This window comes from Phalacrocorax carbo, chromosome 3 (assembly GCF_963921805.1).
Source record: "Phalacrocorax carbo chromosome 3, bPhaCar2.1, whole genome shotgun sequence".
NCBI lineage: Eukaryota > Metazoa > Chordata > Aves > Suliformes > Phalacrocoracidae > Phalacrocorax > Phalacrocorax carbo.
Genome location: NC_087515.1, coordinates 70,026,195 through 70,044,116, shown reverse-complemented (window position 1 = coordinate 70,044,116; position 17,922 = coordinate 70,026,195). Strand labels below are relative to the sequence as shown.

The window sequence follows — 17,922 nt, the reverse complement described above, 5'->3', positions numbered from 1 at the left end:
AGCTTCATACGGGAGCCACGAGACGGGAGAGAGACACAAAGACATTTTCATTTACATAACTTTAAAAAGAAAGCAATTTTTTCAGGCTCTTAAGTTCAAAATCAATATACTCTGTATCTTTAGAATCTTCTCAGAAAAAAATATGCTATACTTATTGAGCACTCAGCATTTTGAGAGCCTAGTGAAAGCAAGCCTGATGATAACTGAATTGGGGTTGCAGCTTTGCACTAGACAGAATGCCGTTCATTCTTATAGTAGTGGTGTGTCCTGGTGGTAAAAACACTTTCCTCCAGGTTGTTCTACAAAGCGAGTGCCTCAAGGGCACAGAGAATTCTGTTCTTATATTTTCACTGAAATTGTTTGTCCGCAGCAGAGTTGTCCACAGCAGGGCCAAAGTTTGCTCTTCTCCTACATGTTCAGCCCCACTGAGAGAAATAACCCTCATTCCTCATTCTATTAATGAAAGAGGAAAAGTGAACTTGAACTCTGCAGGAGGTTTCTCAGACTGCAGGACTGGTCATCGAAACCCCAGAACATAACGGAGTGCTCTTCCCATTCGTGGGCCATGTCTGTTCTGCCAAAACTATAAGTAAACAAAGTACAGAGGTATTCCTGAACTTCCATGCCACCAGGCAACTCCTCCAAGCTTGCAGAGAGGGGTGGCTTTCAACCTTTAAGCCATGTATTCGTATGGGCTTCTGGTCTGCCTTCAAGGGTTCCACAGAAGGGAGCTGACAGAAGAAAGTTCATTGTGTATGCAGGCTATTTAGCAGTGTCTGCAGATAAAAATAAAATCAAGACACTAAAATAGGCAATCAAAGTATGGCACGTGCATATTTATAAAATTATCACTGGCCTGAGGAGAAGGCAGAACAGGAAGCCAATAATATTTACAAATAAGATTTACAAATGTAAATGAGGACTGGATTTCTCTTATGTATGAAATATAACTGGATGTCTCAGGTTAGACATGAAAGCTTACACTTAGAAAAATGCCTGGGTTTTTCACTCAAAGCGAGGCCAAAATAAGACGGGACACAGTGTCCGGAGCTATTTGTATTAGATGCTTAACTATTTTTCAGATCTAACTGCTATTTAAGAATGCAACCAAGAAGAAATTAAAAGTAGGTAATAACTCCTAAAGTACAGGAAGATAGAAAACATTATTCTGTCCCACTGAGAAGTAATACACGGATTAATGTCTGCTACTGAAAACAGTCTGCAATAGCATCCTCTTTTCTTCTACCTCGAGGTCCCTAAAGAAGAACTGAATAGTCTTAAGCAGTGAGGGTAATAAGTTTTCCTTTCCTTGTCTGAAGAATTAGAACAATTCAATTGAAAAACAAATATAATCCTACCTATGCTCCATGCTGGGACTGGAGCAGGGTAAATGCCACAGTTAAGTCTGAACATCAGGTTGTAATTGTTAGAGATTAAAAACATGCCAGAGAGAACATTCCAGGGAAAGAAGGAGGGTGAGAAGGATGGCTCTCCTGTGTCTTTTTATTAAGGTAAATTAGCATCAGATCTTACAAGGGCATATTCCTGCACAGCAGAACTCAATCAAATGGCATTTAGTCAATGAAGGAAATTATTCACTAGGTTGATTTTTAACCATCCAGCTACAAAAAGCAAAGATAAGTGAACATGTATTTATCTGCTGAGCGAAGTGCATACAAGGCAGAAAAGCCACTGAAAATAACTAAAAGAAAAATAACTTTTCCCTAGGATGCTGCTGCTCCATAAAATCTATTTCAAATATAATTTGCTGATAGTTATTTCTGCAAGATGTGAGCACATCAGCTGAGCTTCTCATTTTTATGCAGATGAAATAATTGCTGAAATGAAATGTCAGGTCACAAGAGACACAAGAAAGAATGAAGCTATCTTTAAGAGCTGTCAAAGAGATGGATGGTCCACCCTTCCAAGTACAGAGGAATCATTATTTCCTGGTCTTGTCTAATACCTTGTTCTCTCACTGTTTTTTTTTTTTTTTTTCTTTTTGTTTTTTTTAATGCTTGTCTTCTCAGTGCATCCTAACGTGAGCCAGGGTTGCCAAGGAGGGTGTGCTACGTGTTCTGACTACAACGGATGCCTGTCGTGTAAGCCCAGGCTCTTTTTTGTTCTGGAGAGGATTGGCATGAAACAGATCGGAGTATGTCTTTCCTCGTGTCCGAGTGGATATTATGGGACACGGTATCCTGACATTAATAAGTGTGCAAGTAAGTGCTGGGGAAAGGGGAAGCGCATGGATTTGTTTGCTCTCTTGAATGTTGTGTCCCCTTAGAAGTCAAGTCAACAGAGAAGCAGACGGAGAGGCCGTGTCTTTATTTGTTCACTTCTTTTATAGTAGTGCAGTAAATATTAACCCAAGCAAGAAGCTAAGGTGAAAGATCACAAAACGTCCTAAAGCTCAGGGATCCTGGCTCTACATGAATGACCTGCCTAGGACCCAGGTGATGGTGTTCTTCTCTACACCCCCATGCAAAAGGGAAGTGCCAGTGGGCACCAGGCACTACCCACCAGCAGCAAGAGGGAGCAGCGGCAGCTCCGAAGAGCCGGGGCCAAAGGACACTGAATCTCAGTGGCTGGAGCCATTTGACCCACTGCCCTTACACACCTGACCCCTGTGACAACACGAGAAGATGGCAGGTGGCATTCTTTGGAGATGTGGTTTGCCCTGGTCTCTTTATAGCTTGTCTCACACTCAGTGTAGTCCTCTAAATGCCTGTAGCAGCTGGCCAGGTTTCAGCCTGCCAGGTTTCAGCCTGATTTGGGGGAAGTTGCAAATTCATGTTGCCTCCGGGATGGGAGACAGAGAACCCAACTCTATTCTTTACTCCTCGGGCAGCATTTTGACTCCACTATGTATTTTGAATGGTAAATGAACTGGAAAAGATCGCAATGTCCTCCCCACTCCTCTTTTTGTTGTTGAATTCACTGTTTTTAATCCCGCAGGTGATATAAAAACATAAGAGCAGCGGCCAAGCAACTCTCCCAGTTTTTACCTGGTAATAAAAGTTATTTAATGAACGGACCCCAGGGTAAAGTCTTACAGAGTAACTTGACACTGTAAAGTATTTGCTCACTTTTTAGCAGTGTGTGGCTTTGCATATCAGACATGAGCTGTGCCATACAACATTTTTAATGTATTTCTTTTAAAAATATCTGAGAACTGGGAAATATACCACTACTGGCAATTTGAGTAGTCATATAGAGAATACAGGAAATACTACAGGACATCTGATTGAACATGAGACATCATTTAAAAGAAGAAAAGTATGTTGATGCAAACCAGTCTTAAGCAGATTCTAAATTCTGGCATATTTTTATTTCTCCTGGATGAATGGAGATAGTGTGGAACTGGCCCAGTACCTGTGCCCTGTGGGGTTAATTAGTACCTCTGCTGTGTCAGTGTAGGGCAGAAGCAGTATATTATTATTCTGATGTGCTGTGCTCTGTCTTCCATTTGCATAGGTCTGCAAGAAGACAAGCAGTGTGAGGCCGCTCAGCATCAGGCCATCCTTTTTAAATCCTCACTCATGCCAAGGTCACTTGTGGCTGGCCTTACTGTGTGTACAGGCCACAAAGAAGATCTAAATATAACCTGCTTCCTTTGAATACTGTTTAACATTGCTAGAATTGTGTGATCCTCATATATGTGAGAACCCACGTTGTTTCGTGGCAAAGAGCAACAACATTGTTGTTTACTTTTTGCATTTCAGAATGTAAAGCTGACTGTGATACCTGCTTCACCAGAAACTTCTGCACAAAGTGTAAAAGTGGGTTTTACTTATACAGTGGAAAGTGCCTTGAAAAGTGCCCTGATGGGCTGGAAGCCAACAATCACACAATGGAGTGCACTAGCATCGGTAAGTCCAGTCCCCCCGTGTCCTGCCTGGTTTTCTCACAGGGGTTGGGGGATCTGAGGAGGGCATGTGTTGCAAGATCAGTTACACCACCAGGGAAGTGCAACTTGAAATGGAAAGATTCTGCATCACAAGTTGTATTCCCCAGCACAACAAACTCAAAGTTGTTCCCAAGTCTGCCATTTCTCAAGAGGCACAAGCTCGGTTGTGCCCCACAAACACAGCCTTAACGCTAAGGGCCATCCAGCCTTAGGAAATACGGCCTGTTTGGTCTGCCCTGAGTTAGAATGCCATCCATCTCTTACTTGCTCTGTTATGGTATTATGCAGCACTGCTAACATCAAAGGTTCAAAAATCCTGAGCCAGACCCCACAGGTAGTTGAAAGATTAAAATACGAATGCTTTGCTTTAGCTCCCTTGTACTACCTGAGCCTTTCAAAGCACGTGTGCGTCAACATTTTGAAGCTTACCTTCACAAAGGTGAAGGTTAGCAACTCAAACATTAAGGACATCCCCCTCCACAAAACACCATATGGTATATGTGCATAATCACCTGGCTCCAGAAACTGAGGATTAAAAAAGCCCACCAAATAGTGTGACAGTGTCACTGAAGGAATGAGATTGGCGACACTGGTCCTGTGACTCACTGGCTGTGGAGAAGAGACCTGCTTTTGTATCTCTCCAGCCTCTGACTCACAAACTCCGATTATTCACGCCAGGGCAATTTTGGAGGTCACCACACCTATCTGTCTGCTCCATCCCTCTGCCACCCCTCCGGCTGAAAGCAGAACGAGCGATATATTTGCCTCTGGGCTGCTGCAGCTGACATCCCCTGCCATAGGCATGCCGAAGCTGTGGCAAGGTTCAGCCTATTTTAGTATGCCGGCTGTGAATTGTGGTGGCTGAGGGCTGCGAACTGCGGTGGAAGCGGTAACCTCTTCAGCCACCAGCAACCAGGGAGCACTTAGGCGCCGTCTGGTCATGATGGAAATCTCCTCCCCCACAGTATTATGCACATAGCTCTCCCTGGCATTGCGTGTTTTGGAGGGGAAGTAATGCAGGAATAAAAATAATGTACAGTAGTTTGGCATTTTCCTGCTCAAATATATATTAGTTCAGGTGGTAGTGATGGTTTTTACAGTTTTATTTTCAAGCAAAGGCTTTCATCTTTGAAAGAAATTCAAGGGATCATTTTTGTTTCTTGATGGCTGTTTCCAAGTGCTGTAGACTTAGCTGCTTTAACAATGAGTCAGTCTTAACTAGGAAAAGCCATTTAAAGCTACGGAGGAAAAACAGAACCTTTTTGTGCACGTGAAGGCCAATTATTTTAACAGGAGAGCTCCAGTGTAATGTGAAAAACAAAATGACCCACATGACAATTCACTGGAGGAAGGCCCAGAGATTGCCTGAGGTCAGTTATATTTTTAGGTTTTGAAAAATTTGGAAGTAAATTCTGGAGCTGGAAAAATGTTGACTTACAAATTCCTCCTTGTAGAGGGGCTGGAAGTCGTTCCTTCTTCAGTGGTGGTTTATAGTCTTAAGCACGCAATTGAACAAAAAGTAAATATAAATGTTTACTATCTTTATCAAGAGAAGGATACTGAGGAGATGGCACAAAAGGACAGTTATTAAGAGCATACTGTTAAGCTTCCAAGGTTACTCCCATTTTTGTCCACACTGTCTGGACAAGTGTCCAGCTGTACACCTTTTGCGTTCCTAATAGTATGGGATGCACTTTCAGATCACTGTGGTTTATAAACTGTAACCTGCACTTTTCTGAAAAGCTTGCACTCCCCTGATCCAAATTCTCCTCTGCTTTGCCTACTTAGAGCTTGTATATGCTACAGATGATGGCTCTTTCACTACTTAAGCTGAATACCAAGCAGCAGATCACCAAAGATACTTGATTCTTAATGTAATGCCTTTTGATATCTGTTGGTCCTTTATAACTCTATTTCCAAATTCGATATCTTTGAGACCCAGCTGCCGCAGCTTGACCCAATGACTTCAATCCCCTTTCACATAGGCATGACTAAAGTTTAATTCCACTGAAGCTACAAAGATTTATACCTCCACAAAACCAAAGCAATCTCAGAACAAGCCCCATTAACTACTATCATTGAGACCAACTATGGTGGTGTTGCCCCATTTCAGGAATGGAATTACAGAACAGCGAGTACAAAACAGTAACTGATGTAATTATTTGACATTATTTTGTGCAGTATATCCTCATCAGTCCAATTTCTGTCACTTCACTACTGGAAATCCTGATTAATTCCATTAATTTTTGCCACCTTTTGGCTGATGCAGAATAAAATTTAATGTAACATATGCATTGTGTATACAAAAAAGATATTGGCCAGGCTCAGCTTGTCCTATGTTTATTGCAGTGCACTGCGAAGCTAGTGAGTGGAGTCCATGGAGCCCTTGCACAAAGAAAGGAAAAACATGTGGTTTCAAAAGAGGAAATGAAGTAAGGGTCAGAGAGATCGTACAGCATCCATCAGCAAGGGGCAATCCTTGCCCAGCTACAAGCGAGAGCAGAAAATGTATTGTACAAAGAAAGAGATGTCAGAAGGAAGGAAAAGGTACCACGCTATCATCGTCATAATATGAGATTGGTATTGTGCTTGTTTAATAACTCACATCTGAATTACCAGGCCTTGATTGCAGGCTTCACCAAAGCTCTCACTGATGTGGTGTTGTTTGGGCTGGAGAGAGCTGTGCCTTTGCCTGGAGTAAATAAAGTCCTAACGCTGCTCAAAAAATGCGCTTTGTGTGATCTAGAGAGGACAAGGTGGGCTGGATGAGAAGGCACATTCTCTCTCAGTTCTGCTGAAAGAGCTGCCAAGATGAGGCCTTGCATGTGGAGCTCAGAAAAAAAAGATCTATCATAAAACATGTCATGGTGGGAGTTGTTTGTTGGGTATCAGGCAGCCAAGTTTCACACTTCAACCACGGGATTCCTCCAGATTCTCATCTCATGCTTCCCTACAGGTAAGACCATAACTCTCGCTATTGCAGTGCTGTGGCCTCCCTCCCACCCTGAATTCTTTCTACTAGCTCTGGCTGAACAATGTGGCCTGATCCTGCCATCTGCACCTGGCTCATGGAGTCCCAGCATGGGAGAAAGACCACAGCACTGCGTGGCAGCCAAGGGAAACTCCACTTGGTTTCACCCAACAAGCATGAGTGCCAGCAGAACCGCTCCTCCATGTGAACCAGCTTGTTGGATTTATTCCCCATCATGGCACCTAGCAAATGGCATCCCACATGCTAAGAATGGGAGATGCTTAAGAAGTCTGTGAAATAATAATTCATACAAATTCCACCCAGCAGAGGTTGTTGTTCCATTGCTCCCTTTTCTGTCCTTTTTGCAGCAGGGAAGTGACTTGCTCTGTCCCCCAGTGCAGTTACTCTGGTTGGCACAGGAGTGTCGATGGAGTATTTCCTTTTCCCCATGCCTCCAATTTTCCCCAACCTTCCCATTTCCCTATCCCTTCTATTTCACCCTGTCCTCCCAGCTCAAAAGCAAGGTTTCACTCCTTTTGAGGCTGACTGGAACAGATGAAGTAGCTGCCCCTTGTGTGAACATCTGTGAGCCAGCATGAGCTGCTGGGTACCAAGTACTAACTTACTGTTTCATTGTTAAATGGTGGCTAGGGTTGCTGTAGATTACTTAGAGAAAGGTTAAAGGGGTTTGGAGTTTGCAGTCCTTTTGAAGGTTGACTTGTTCCCTACGGTTATACCTCATGAGAAGGGAAATAATGTGAGAAAGAAGATCTTATGAACCAGTTAGCTACAGGTGCCTCCCCCTCACCCAAGAACTGGCTAGATCTACTGATTTATGGGAACCTAAGGGGTAGATGTCACCTCCTCCTCCTTGTGTCAGGCAGTGCCTTGAAGAGGTAGAGAGGTGTATCTGTCCCAAGGGAGTAGCCAAGGCAAGCTATTTACAGATTCCTTTATGCTTAGAGTCTATGTCCAAAATGTCCATGCTTGCTTCTGCTCCTGCCCAGTGGCACAACTTGAAACACAGCCTCTCATTAGCCCACTGTAAATAGGGGAAGAATCCCTTTTTTCCTACCAAAGCTAATTTTGCTAGAGCTGAAAATATAGGACTGAACTGTAATTTTGGAACTGTGAAACTGGTTTTTTGAGGTGATAACAATGTTGTGTATTTGCTTATGGCAATTTGGCAGTCTCTTCAGATTGGACAAGACATTTCTCTTTGAGAAATGCCTGCTGTTCCTGTGTAGTAAGTACTTCAGAATAAACTACTCACGTATTTTACTGTCAATTCTTATTTTATGGGATCTGAGCCAAACCATACTTGAAAAATACTGCACACCACAAGGATTTGTTCACAATCATGAATCTTTTTTTCTTTTTTTTTTCAATGTGCATAAAGGTGGAGTCTTTTTCTTCCTTTCGAGCAAGTCGCAGACTATATTCTAGCCTGTTTTACACTCAGTAGACAATTCCTTCAAAACCAATGCAGACGAAGGAACATATGTTCCAACGCTACCTGCGCCCTTGGGATTTGTATGTCTATGTCTGAGAGCCATTATTTTTAATGTTCTGAAATCCACCACTACCTACTCCTCAGTATCCACAAAAGTCTGTCCCATTCACTTTCATACACCTTCACAGGGAGATGAGTTAAAAATGTTTTTTAAAAAAGATAATTCTTAATAAAACTGAGGAAATTCACACATAAAACATTAGGTTAAAATAGCTTTAAGGGATGGATTATGGTGACAAGCCAGGAAACTGAGAATTAAGCTAAAAGTTTTCCTTCTGTTCCTACTGGTATGGGGGAATGAAGCTTTCCAACTTAATCTCCAGGCAACTTGCCTTCCCTACTGCCACTGTCCCTTATTATACAGAGAGAGACTTCAGTTTCCCTTTGAACACGAGAACAGTTGCATGAGAAAGCAAACCAGGCTCTGTTCTTATGGCTAGTTGCATCCAGTCAGTGAGCGCAGAAGGAGATAACAACAAAACCACTTTGGGAAAGGGAAAGTAAGTAAGTCTGTATTTACTGTTAAAATATATCAGAAATGCTCTTTTGTATTGTACAAGTCCCTGTTGCTGCTCAGGCATTGCTTTGGAGTTTAGCTTTCATGTCATTGGCTTTTGAAGCCTAGCAGCAGACCCAGCATTTACTAACAGTCCTGCTAATCTTTTCTCTGCGGCCATGAAGACAGAGTTAGATCGGTCAGCCTCTGCCATTTCCATGTTGAATAGATGTCTGTGGCCAAGGGATTTAGGGCAAAGACCACATGATGATGGGGTATGCTCGTCACAGATGCCTCAATGACTTTGCTCAAGAAGTTGAGGTCAGAGGCAGGATGTTAGTCAGTTAAGTCGCTGCTATCGCACAGAAGCAAGGACATGTTTCTGGAACGGCTACGCAATACAAGATAAAACGGATGAAGAGGGAGGTTCTTGTGTTTCCATCTGCTGGTGTGTCATTAAAGCTGGTGAGATCTATTACAACTCTTTTTTTCCCCTCACTGGCTATAAAATGAAGTTTCACTGGAAGAAGGTGCTAGTATTTTCAGAATGAATGCAAACAAAAGGGAATAATGAGGATACAAATAGCCCGACTAGCCTAAAAAATCTTCTTTTTACTCATTTTAGCACTAAATTAGTTGATCCCAGTGTGTTCTGACACAGTAATTCCCATGTGTTTCACATACAGGCTCCTTTTATAGTTCAGTCCCATCCAAACCTCACTGTAATTGATTTCATAATCCTCCTCTTTTAATCCCATGATAGTGAGTTCTTTTTAGTCTGCATGACTATATGGTTTTAAGTTCCAGTTACTTCTTCTTTTCTTTCTCTCACACTTTTTATTTTGTTCCCCCAGTGCAGTGCACTGTTACTTTTACCTTCCCACACTTAACGTCATCTTGACTCCTACCTTTCACTGATGTGTTTCCTGTAGCCATGTCCATTAATGGCAAATGACAAATAGATGTACCAGAAAAGCATAACTTGCAGAACTCTTCAAACACTGCAAATTATCCATCAATATTATTTCTTTGCCTTAAGCAATGTGCTCTGGCCAAACACAAGTCCCTTCGGACTGCTGTCTGCAAATGTGTGAAAATGACTTTTACTGGCCAAAAGACAACTAACAGAATTGCATACAAAGGGATTTGTGGGCAAGGAATTGCATGTTTTCATGCATGATTAATTCTGCCAAGAAGAGAACATTTTGGACTTGATGATCCTTGTGGGTCCCTTCCAACTCAGGACATTCTATGATTCACCATATGACTTTCTGTTGAGTCCCAACTAATCCCCCCAGATTTTAGTGCTTTCAGATAACATGTTCTGATCAGTTTGGAGAGATCAAAAACACTCACCAAAAAACTAAGCGTGTAGTTATGAACAAGGAAGGTATCTTAGAAAGCTTGGTATTATGCAAGCCTGTAGATAGGCTACATTGGTTACGTTGCAAACAAATAAATAATACATTTCAATTGTTGCTTGTTCATATATTGATTCATTTGCATGGTGGTGGCATTTACATATTCAAAGGAGAAAACCAGGGTTAACTGCATCCAGTTCTGTGTAAACACAGACTGAAGAAATTTCCTGTTCCTGACAGGCAAACATTCAAGCATTAGACCTGAGGACATGATGGGATGAATGTAGAATAGCATATTTCCTTTTCACTGTGGAGTGTAGGAATTGTCACCTTGTAGAGTCTGAAAGCAGGATATTGTTATGAAAGGAAGAGGGGCGATTTTAGTCAAAATTCACAAGACTGCAACCCCCTGGAGGAAAGGTAGCTTGCCAGTTAATGGTTGGTGCTATGAGGAGAATACAGATATTACGCTGTGATTTTTTTTTTTTTTGCTGTACAGCAAGAATCAGAGAGAAAGCAGTGTTTTTGAGATGAGGATCTGAATTCTAGAGGCAGGCTAGCTAACAGATGGGAACCAAGGGAACAGGATTTGTTGTTAAGCAGTTTTAATGAGGAAGTGTATGTATTTTGGGGAAATAAAGTAAAATTAAAGTGCTTCTACCCTGCACTGCGTACATGTGAATATAAAAATCCAGGCTTGATTTGAACAGCTTAGAGAACTGAGACTCAGGTAATCTCTGTTGTTTCTTTGAATTAGTTCCTCCACCCCTTATTGCTATATGTCCACATAATGCTTCAAACATTAATCAGATCATGTCTGAAAATGTCTTCTTCAGTTGGCTATGGTGTGAGGAAGGAATCCTATCAGGCATCCATCAGATTTCCAAAACCACCACTCAGCTAAAAATCCCAAGCCATTCATCAAGAATTTACTTTAGCTAAAAATAATGTAACTTAATACTAACAAACTTAAAATATTAGGCAATAAACTAATTTCACTCACTTCACTTAAACTCATTGAGTTATCCACCCTAAAGTACACGCTCCGACGCCATATGGATTCATATAACAACGGAGCACAGAGGATTCTTGAGTCTAAACTAAGTTGCCCCTTTAGTATTTGTCACAACGAAAAGTTTCTGCAGTGGATCTCTGGTTGAGGTGCACTAATTTCTTTAACAGTGAGTTAAGCTGTCCCAGGCAAAACAGAGAACAAAAAAAGAGAGCCCCTACTAAACTAAAAAATGCCTAAGTTGCATTACATTTTAAAATGTACATGGAAGCACAGTAGTGAATGAAGCCATTTGTGGTCAGTGGGAGTTTTGCCACTTCTTTGTTCAGGTTTTGAATCATGGCACGTAAAATCATCATGATTTTATGTGCCATGATCTTCACAACCCTTAGAAACTCCTATGCAGCCACTTAAGACTTACACAAGTGTGTGCCACATCAACGTGTTTATTCATGCAGTAATACCCATTTTCCCAAAAAAATTCTGGACTGCCAGGCCTCTTGTGAAGTTGCTTGTGCATTGTGTTGAGCTTTCTTGTTGCACTGGACAATCTGAATTTGACATGGATGCGATTTTCACGTAGAGGGTTTTGCTATCTGAGAATTCAGACAAGGAATGACAAGCTGGACTCCACTGAGCCTCCATAGGCTTGGCAAGAGCATGATGGGATTCACTGCACTTAAGCTGGACAGCCAAAAATTAGTTGTTTTTGTCAAAGCAAGGGTCATGTTAATGGTGGAGTTAATACTGCACCTGGGAAGCAAGATCCATGATACTGTAACATGGATTCTAAGACGGGCAAAATAATGTACCTCCTGAAGGTGCCTGTTTCTTTCCAATGACTGTTAAGGACAGCCTAGTGTGAGTGATCTGGACTTTTACCTGCTACCTTTTAAATTAAAGGGCACATTTTCTCCATCTGCATAGTAATGACTTCACAACACTACAAAATCCAGACCAAGGTCCACTCAGGCTGACTCTGTAAGCAAGACAAACGTGTTTCAGGGGATCCATGGATCATCACAGTGAAACAAAAAGTAGAGTTGAAAAATATTCATCCCCAATGCTAATTTAATTCAGTGTTGGCAAAATCAAGGTTAGAACAGTGTTTTGTTGTGTTTCCTGATAAACATCTAGTAATGGCTGTACACCTGCTTATTCAAAGGTGAATTGCCCTTTACAGAACAAGCTATGAACAGTCTGTCCCTATACATTCCACACACCAAAGATAGAAGTCTTCTCCCAAGGCAATGGAGGCCCACACCAGTCCAATAACTCCTCAGCGTACTAATTTTAAACAAACTTTTCTGATAAAAGAAAAAAAGGAATTGGGGAAAATTCTGGATATTTTTGGTACTAAGTATTTTTACTTAATCACATTTAAGTCCTAAGTATTGTTATGTGGGAAAGTAAGATATTCCAATCACAGCTCATCCCAGAAGTCACATCCTCTCCCTCATGTATAGCTCAGTGGCATTTAAAACAAGAGTGCTGGAGCATGTGAGCTGGGGAGACATCACAGTGCACAGTTCGCTCGTATAACTGTGAGAGACGGGGTGTCCTGTGTGAAGGTCACTAGTATGGTTATGGTTAATGACCTTACTCCATGGCAGGTCAAAGGACTTCTGAAGCCTCAAAATGAACACAAAGCTAATTACTGCATCCCTGTGTTTACATACTGCATACGCCAATGGGTCATAACTCTGGCCTTTGGAGCCTGAGTTACTATAATTGAGGACTCTGCCTTATGAAGAGTCTGGTTGTTTATTTTCTGTTTGTTGCTGCCAAGAGGACCTCTCATTTCCTTTCCTTGCAGGGGTTTTGACTCTTTAACTTTAACACATTTCCAGCCTCCAAGAGTTAGGCTGTTGAGACTGGGAATCCGCTAGTTGCAACATGAAGCGAAATGGCGTCCTCAGGATACCTTGAGCAAGGCAGGGCACAGACAGCACAGGGCTGCCCACCACTGTGGGCTGGCAGACAGGGGCACAGTCTGGAAAAGAGATTCAGGTGAGAAGGGTTAAGAGGGGAAAAATAGGACTGATACGAGTCAGAGCAATTTGTGAATCCAAAATAGCTAATAATAGAGGATGTACTGGCTCTACAGCTCAAGGGTTGAAAAGATTGGAAAAATCCATATTTATTGTTTAATCCTAGCATTTTCAAAATTTACTCACAGGCAGTTTTGAAAGTTTACTTGCAGGTTACTACCTGTAAACTGAGACCTTAAAAATCTGAACTAATTAATAGTAATACTGCATTTTGCTACAAGTATGTTTATTTTGTTTGTGTTAGTGTGAACATTAAATTCTCATCATACTTCCCAGTTCTAACAGACGTGTATCAACCACACAAGCAGGTAATACATACACGCTGTGTGCCTCTGCACATACAGTACTATACAAGTATGCGTGCACTGTGTATGTGTACCATGCCAAGGTTCTATTCTCTGAACAATATGCATCTCGATTAACAGTCAGGCTGAAGATGGCTGCGGCTATACACCAACCTGTCAGGCTCTCAGGTACCAAAATTGGTTTTAGCCTCGCAGGGTGCTGGGTTGATGCTGTCTCTGCTCCTTGGGAGGTGTTCTCCTCTCCTGCTGCTAGCTCCTCTGTTGCCACCTTCCATCTGCTCCCTGTCCTGGGGGGGCATGGGAGCAGAGGGGGTCACTTAGATACCCTGACATCCTCTGGAGCATGCTATTAAAAATGTGCTGGGGATACTGCTGGTAAATAGCATCAACCTTTTATTAACAGGAACGGTGTCAAAGCTGAGAAAGAAGTGTGTGGTCAATTGCTCCCATAATGGAATTGAATCAGAAACAAGCTGATTGCATTCTTTTACTAAAATGTGAACGATATGAGAGCTGTTCTCCTCAGATCACTAAACCAAATAAGGGATAGAAATCATCTCTCTTTCTCTTTCTGATCTTCCCTTCTGGTGCCTCCTTGTGTTCCAGAATTGGCTGGCTGGCTATCTTTTAGATGACTGAGCTCTGTAGGAATACCATGAAGGAATATAAACCTCTCACAAACTCTCTCTTCCTCCCCCTTCCAAAGTGCCCATCAGGTATTCATTCAGCACCAAATTTCCAGCACCTGCCTAAAATCTTCCCTCTTGAATAAGAATGTTTGGGATTCAGAGGAAGAGCTCCAGCTTTAGAAGGTGAAATCCGCGGTTATGCCTATACTGCTAAAGAAAAGCAGGCAAAGGTCCCCTCCTTGGCCACAGGGCCAAGGGCCACCTTCTGGCTTGCATCCAAACCACCTGGGGCTATTCCCTCTTTAGCAGATTTGATTGGGGAAGAGGGGGACGACTGTTGCAGGTCAGAGTCCTAAAGCAAACTACCAGTTATGCTGTGCAGACACGCAGGGGTCTGCCTGGTCTCTGGCCTTCTTGCCTGGTACAGCTGTATTTTACTTATTCATGCCACCTTCACCTTCAGCAACTTCACATTGTTAAGTTTCAGGGAAAGACAAATAGGAAACTGTGGCTACTCTCCCCTCTCAGTGCAGGGCAGAGACCATATGCGAAAGAGCAGAGTATTGTTCTCTCTCACCCCACATCACTTCCTTGCTCTGCCTGCACATCCTCACGTATCCGCCTTTCTCTCCACACTGGTCTTTCTATCACTTTTCACAGTCGATGCTTCCAAAGTCCTTGCCCTAACTTCTAGTGCTTTAAGGAGCTCTTTCTGAGGGAGGGACACGTTTGTCACGGCTGGAAGAGGAAATGAGGCTCCTCCAGGCAGTGTGCCACAGCAAGATATCTCGACAGCTTCTTTCTCTTGACTCTCCAGAGGACCACAGCAAACTGTTTTCTCACCTTTGGGTAATATTACCACAATGTAAAGGTGAAGGGAAGTAGCTGCTGACAGCAGGGGCCACCCAGCCCTCGCCACCTGGAGATATAAATCCCTCAGTGTTTTGGCCTGCGTATCCTAGAAAGAAGAACAAATGCATGAGAGGAGTTTGCTAGCACATCTATCAAGTTTAGTCCAAGAATGCAAAACATTCGGGGTATGTGAGCTACAGAGTAAATCAGGCAGTGGATGTTTCAAGTCTAATGGTGACACGTGCAGCACTGTTTAATCAGCTAAATCCTGGGCTGTGGAACACTTCCATGTATAGCAATGCTGTTATAACACTGCTGGTCATGGACAGCAAAGGCAGTCATTCACTATTGTATTATAGCAGCCTTCCTTTTAAAGGGCCTGATCCAAGACCCACTGAAATCCCATTGACTTCAGTGTGTTTTGGATCTAGCCATAAAGAAGGGATTTTCAGCATCCCTTTGTAACAAAGCTAAATCAAGGAGAACTTTTTGGCTGCTGTTTCTCCTCATCTTACTGGATATTTGTCTGTTCTTCCCCACCCAGGCAGCTCTGTTTGCTTTTCCCCACCCATGTCTCTGCATCACGAGTCTTGTTGCCTCTTCTCAGCCCACTCTCCCTGCCAGCTCTGACACCTGATGTAGCCTTTGGTCTGCTCAGGCTGCCACCTCTCAGCTCTGTTCCCGCCTCATAACTTTGAAAAAGAAAACATTCATTGCCGTAACTTTCCCTCATAAAGGTCCAAAGGAGCTTCAGAGCATTCCCAATGAGATGATATCAACCAACGTTATTATCAGAAATTGTAAAGATCAGGAGAGAGGTTGTGGGAATTTCCATCATGGAAGATTTTTAAGGAGGTTAGACAAACATCCATCAGAGACAGTTTAAGTATAGTAGTTCAGCTTTGTAGCCTAGTAAGGGACTAGATAACACTTTGATAAGCATTTCTAAAATTGCTACAGAATTTCCACAAAATTTTTTCTTGCCTGTTGCCTTCTGTAAGGCTTCCACAGAGACACAGTGTAAGGCACATTTTCAGAGCACAAATCCAAGTATCTCTGTCCATTGACATCAATATAGGGCCTCCTGCTGTCTTTACCAAGCTCAGACTTTTATTTGGGCCTGAGTCAAGTAACTTAAACCAACTTTCCTTTCATTTTGTCCAGTTTAGTCACTTGCATTGCTGAGACATCTTTTCATGTTCCTCTTTGCATTCATCAGCTTTGAATCATTGTTATAGGAAGAGTACAGGGCTGGATTTTCTTCCAGGAAATTTCAGATAACTTGTTACACTAATTCACCAGAGATATAAGCTAGCACCTCTCTGCCAATGAAGCTACGTATATTTTAAGAGCAGATGAAGATGTGGCCCGTGAGGGTAAAATTTCTGTATGCTTAGTCCTGAAAAAAATGAGCTAATTTTAAGGACTGATGCAAAACCCCCCCTATTTTTCAGTCATTTTTGTTGAAGCAATTTTGGAGTGGCAAGAAATTAAAGATTAAAGATAATAAATAAATAAAGATTAAAAATGTCATTTAAAGAGGCAGTGGCCATCCAAAATGCAGAAAAAGCATTTCCTATATTTTCTATTTTCAGTTTCTTGAAATCCAAAATGGCAGCAAAAGAGTTAACCAGCGGTCCATAAGTGAAACACATACAGGTGATATGACGGCTAGAATTTAACAATTAACTGTCGGGCTTTTTCTATTGGTTTTTTTGGTTTATAAGCAAAATGACCCAGTAATGAAATTTCTTGGTTCTAAGCTAACCCTCCCCAATATCTATGGCAAACAGTAGCCCCAGTATAAAGATTTACAGCTACAGTTATGGCTCTGCTTTGTTCTTAAGCATGTATTTACTTCTGCCCATTTGCTTTCTGAAATTCTCTCTCTCATTTGTCATCTGAAGAACTCCGTTTAAAAGGAAAACAGGCTTCAGACATGAAACACAGCTACATTCCTGAAACATGAGATGAACAACCTTTAATTCATGCAACCTTTCATTTACAGTAATGTTTAATGGATGGGCCAGTTTCATTATGGACAATGCCTCTCCCTGTCATTAGCCTGCAGAAAGGTCTAAAACTCTTAAGCATTTAAAGGAACACTGTTTCAGGGTCTGTACTCTCTCCTTCCCTCTCTCCCCCCTGTCCCCATCACCCTTTCTGACTGCCCTTGTTCTAAGTGCATAATCTAAATGCTGTACTCTGCAAATTGCACTTATTGTTGGCTTCGAGCTTCGAAGGACCCTTCTGAACACTTTTTATACAAATACTAACAAGGTCAGAGTTGGAAAAATCTCAGCTGGTGGACTTGGATCCCATGAGCTAGTGACCATTTATAATTAATATTAATGAATGGCAGACAACAGATGTTTATTGCTTAAGTAGAAATGTGCATTGCTAAACCAGAAGGATTTAGTTTAAATCCAGAAGAACTGACTTTATTTCTTGTACAGATGTGGGTGGTGGGAGGGAATGCCAGTGGGTGATCCAGCCCTTGCTATCTTTAAGCATAAGCAAGGAAACAATCCTCTGTAAAGAAGGATCCTGAGCCTCTATTTGATTAAAGCATGATGTTTGGTCCTTCAAAACATTAACTGATGTAAGGAGTCATCTCTCTGTCCACTACAGCGGCTTTGATTTGCACCAGTAGTGGTTTTCATCCACAGATCCTAAAGCACTTACCAAAATTAAGGAACTGTCATCTCCATTTTACAGTTGTGGAACCTGAGGCAGTCATATGAAGACTGTATTACAAAGAAAAAAAAGGGTTCATCACTGAGACAAAAGACCATGTGCCCAGCCACAGTCTATTTAATGTT

At 42.0% G+C, this 17,922-nt stretch overlaps 1 protein-coding gene across 1 annotated transcript in view; it reads left to right on the top strand.

Moving 5' to 3' along the window:
- The window catches only part of RSPO3 (R-spondin 3), a 65,429-nt gene that overhangs the window by 34,545 nt on the left and 12,962 nt on the right, over nt 1–17,922 (top strand). Inside the window, exons 2-4 of the mRNA XM_064447344.1 lie at nt 2,031–2,222; nt 3,726–3,872; nt 6,260–6,457. Of these exons, the coding sequence (XP_064303414.1) occupies nt 2,031–2,222; nt 3,726–3,872; nt 6,260–6,457 (537 nt within the window). The remainder of the gene's footprint in view (nt 1–2,030; nt 2,223–3,725; nt 3,873–6,259; nt 6,458–17,922) is intronic.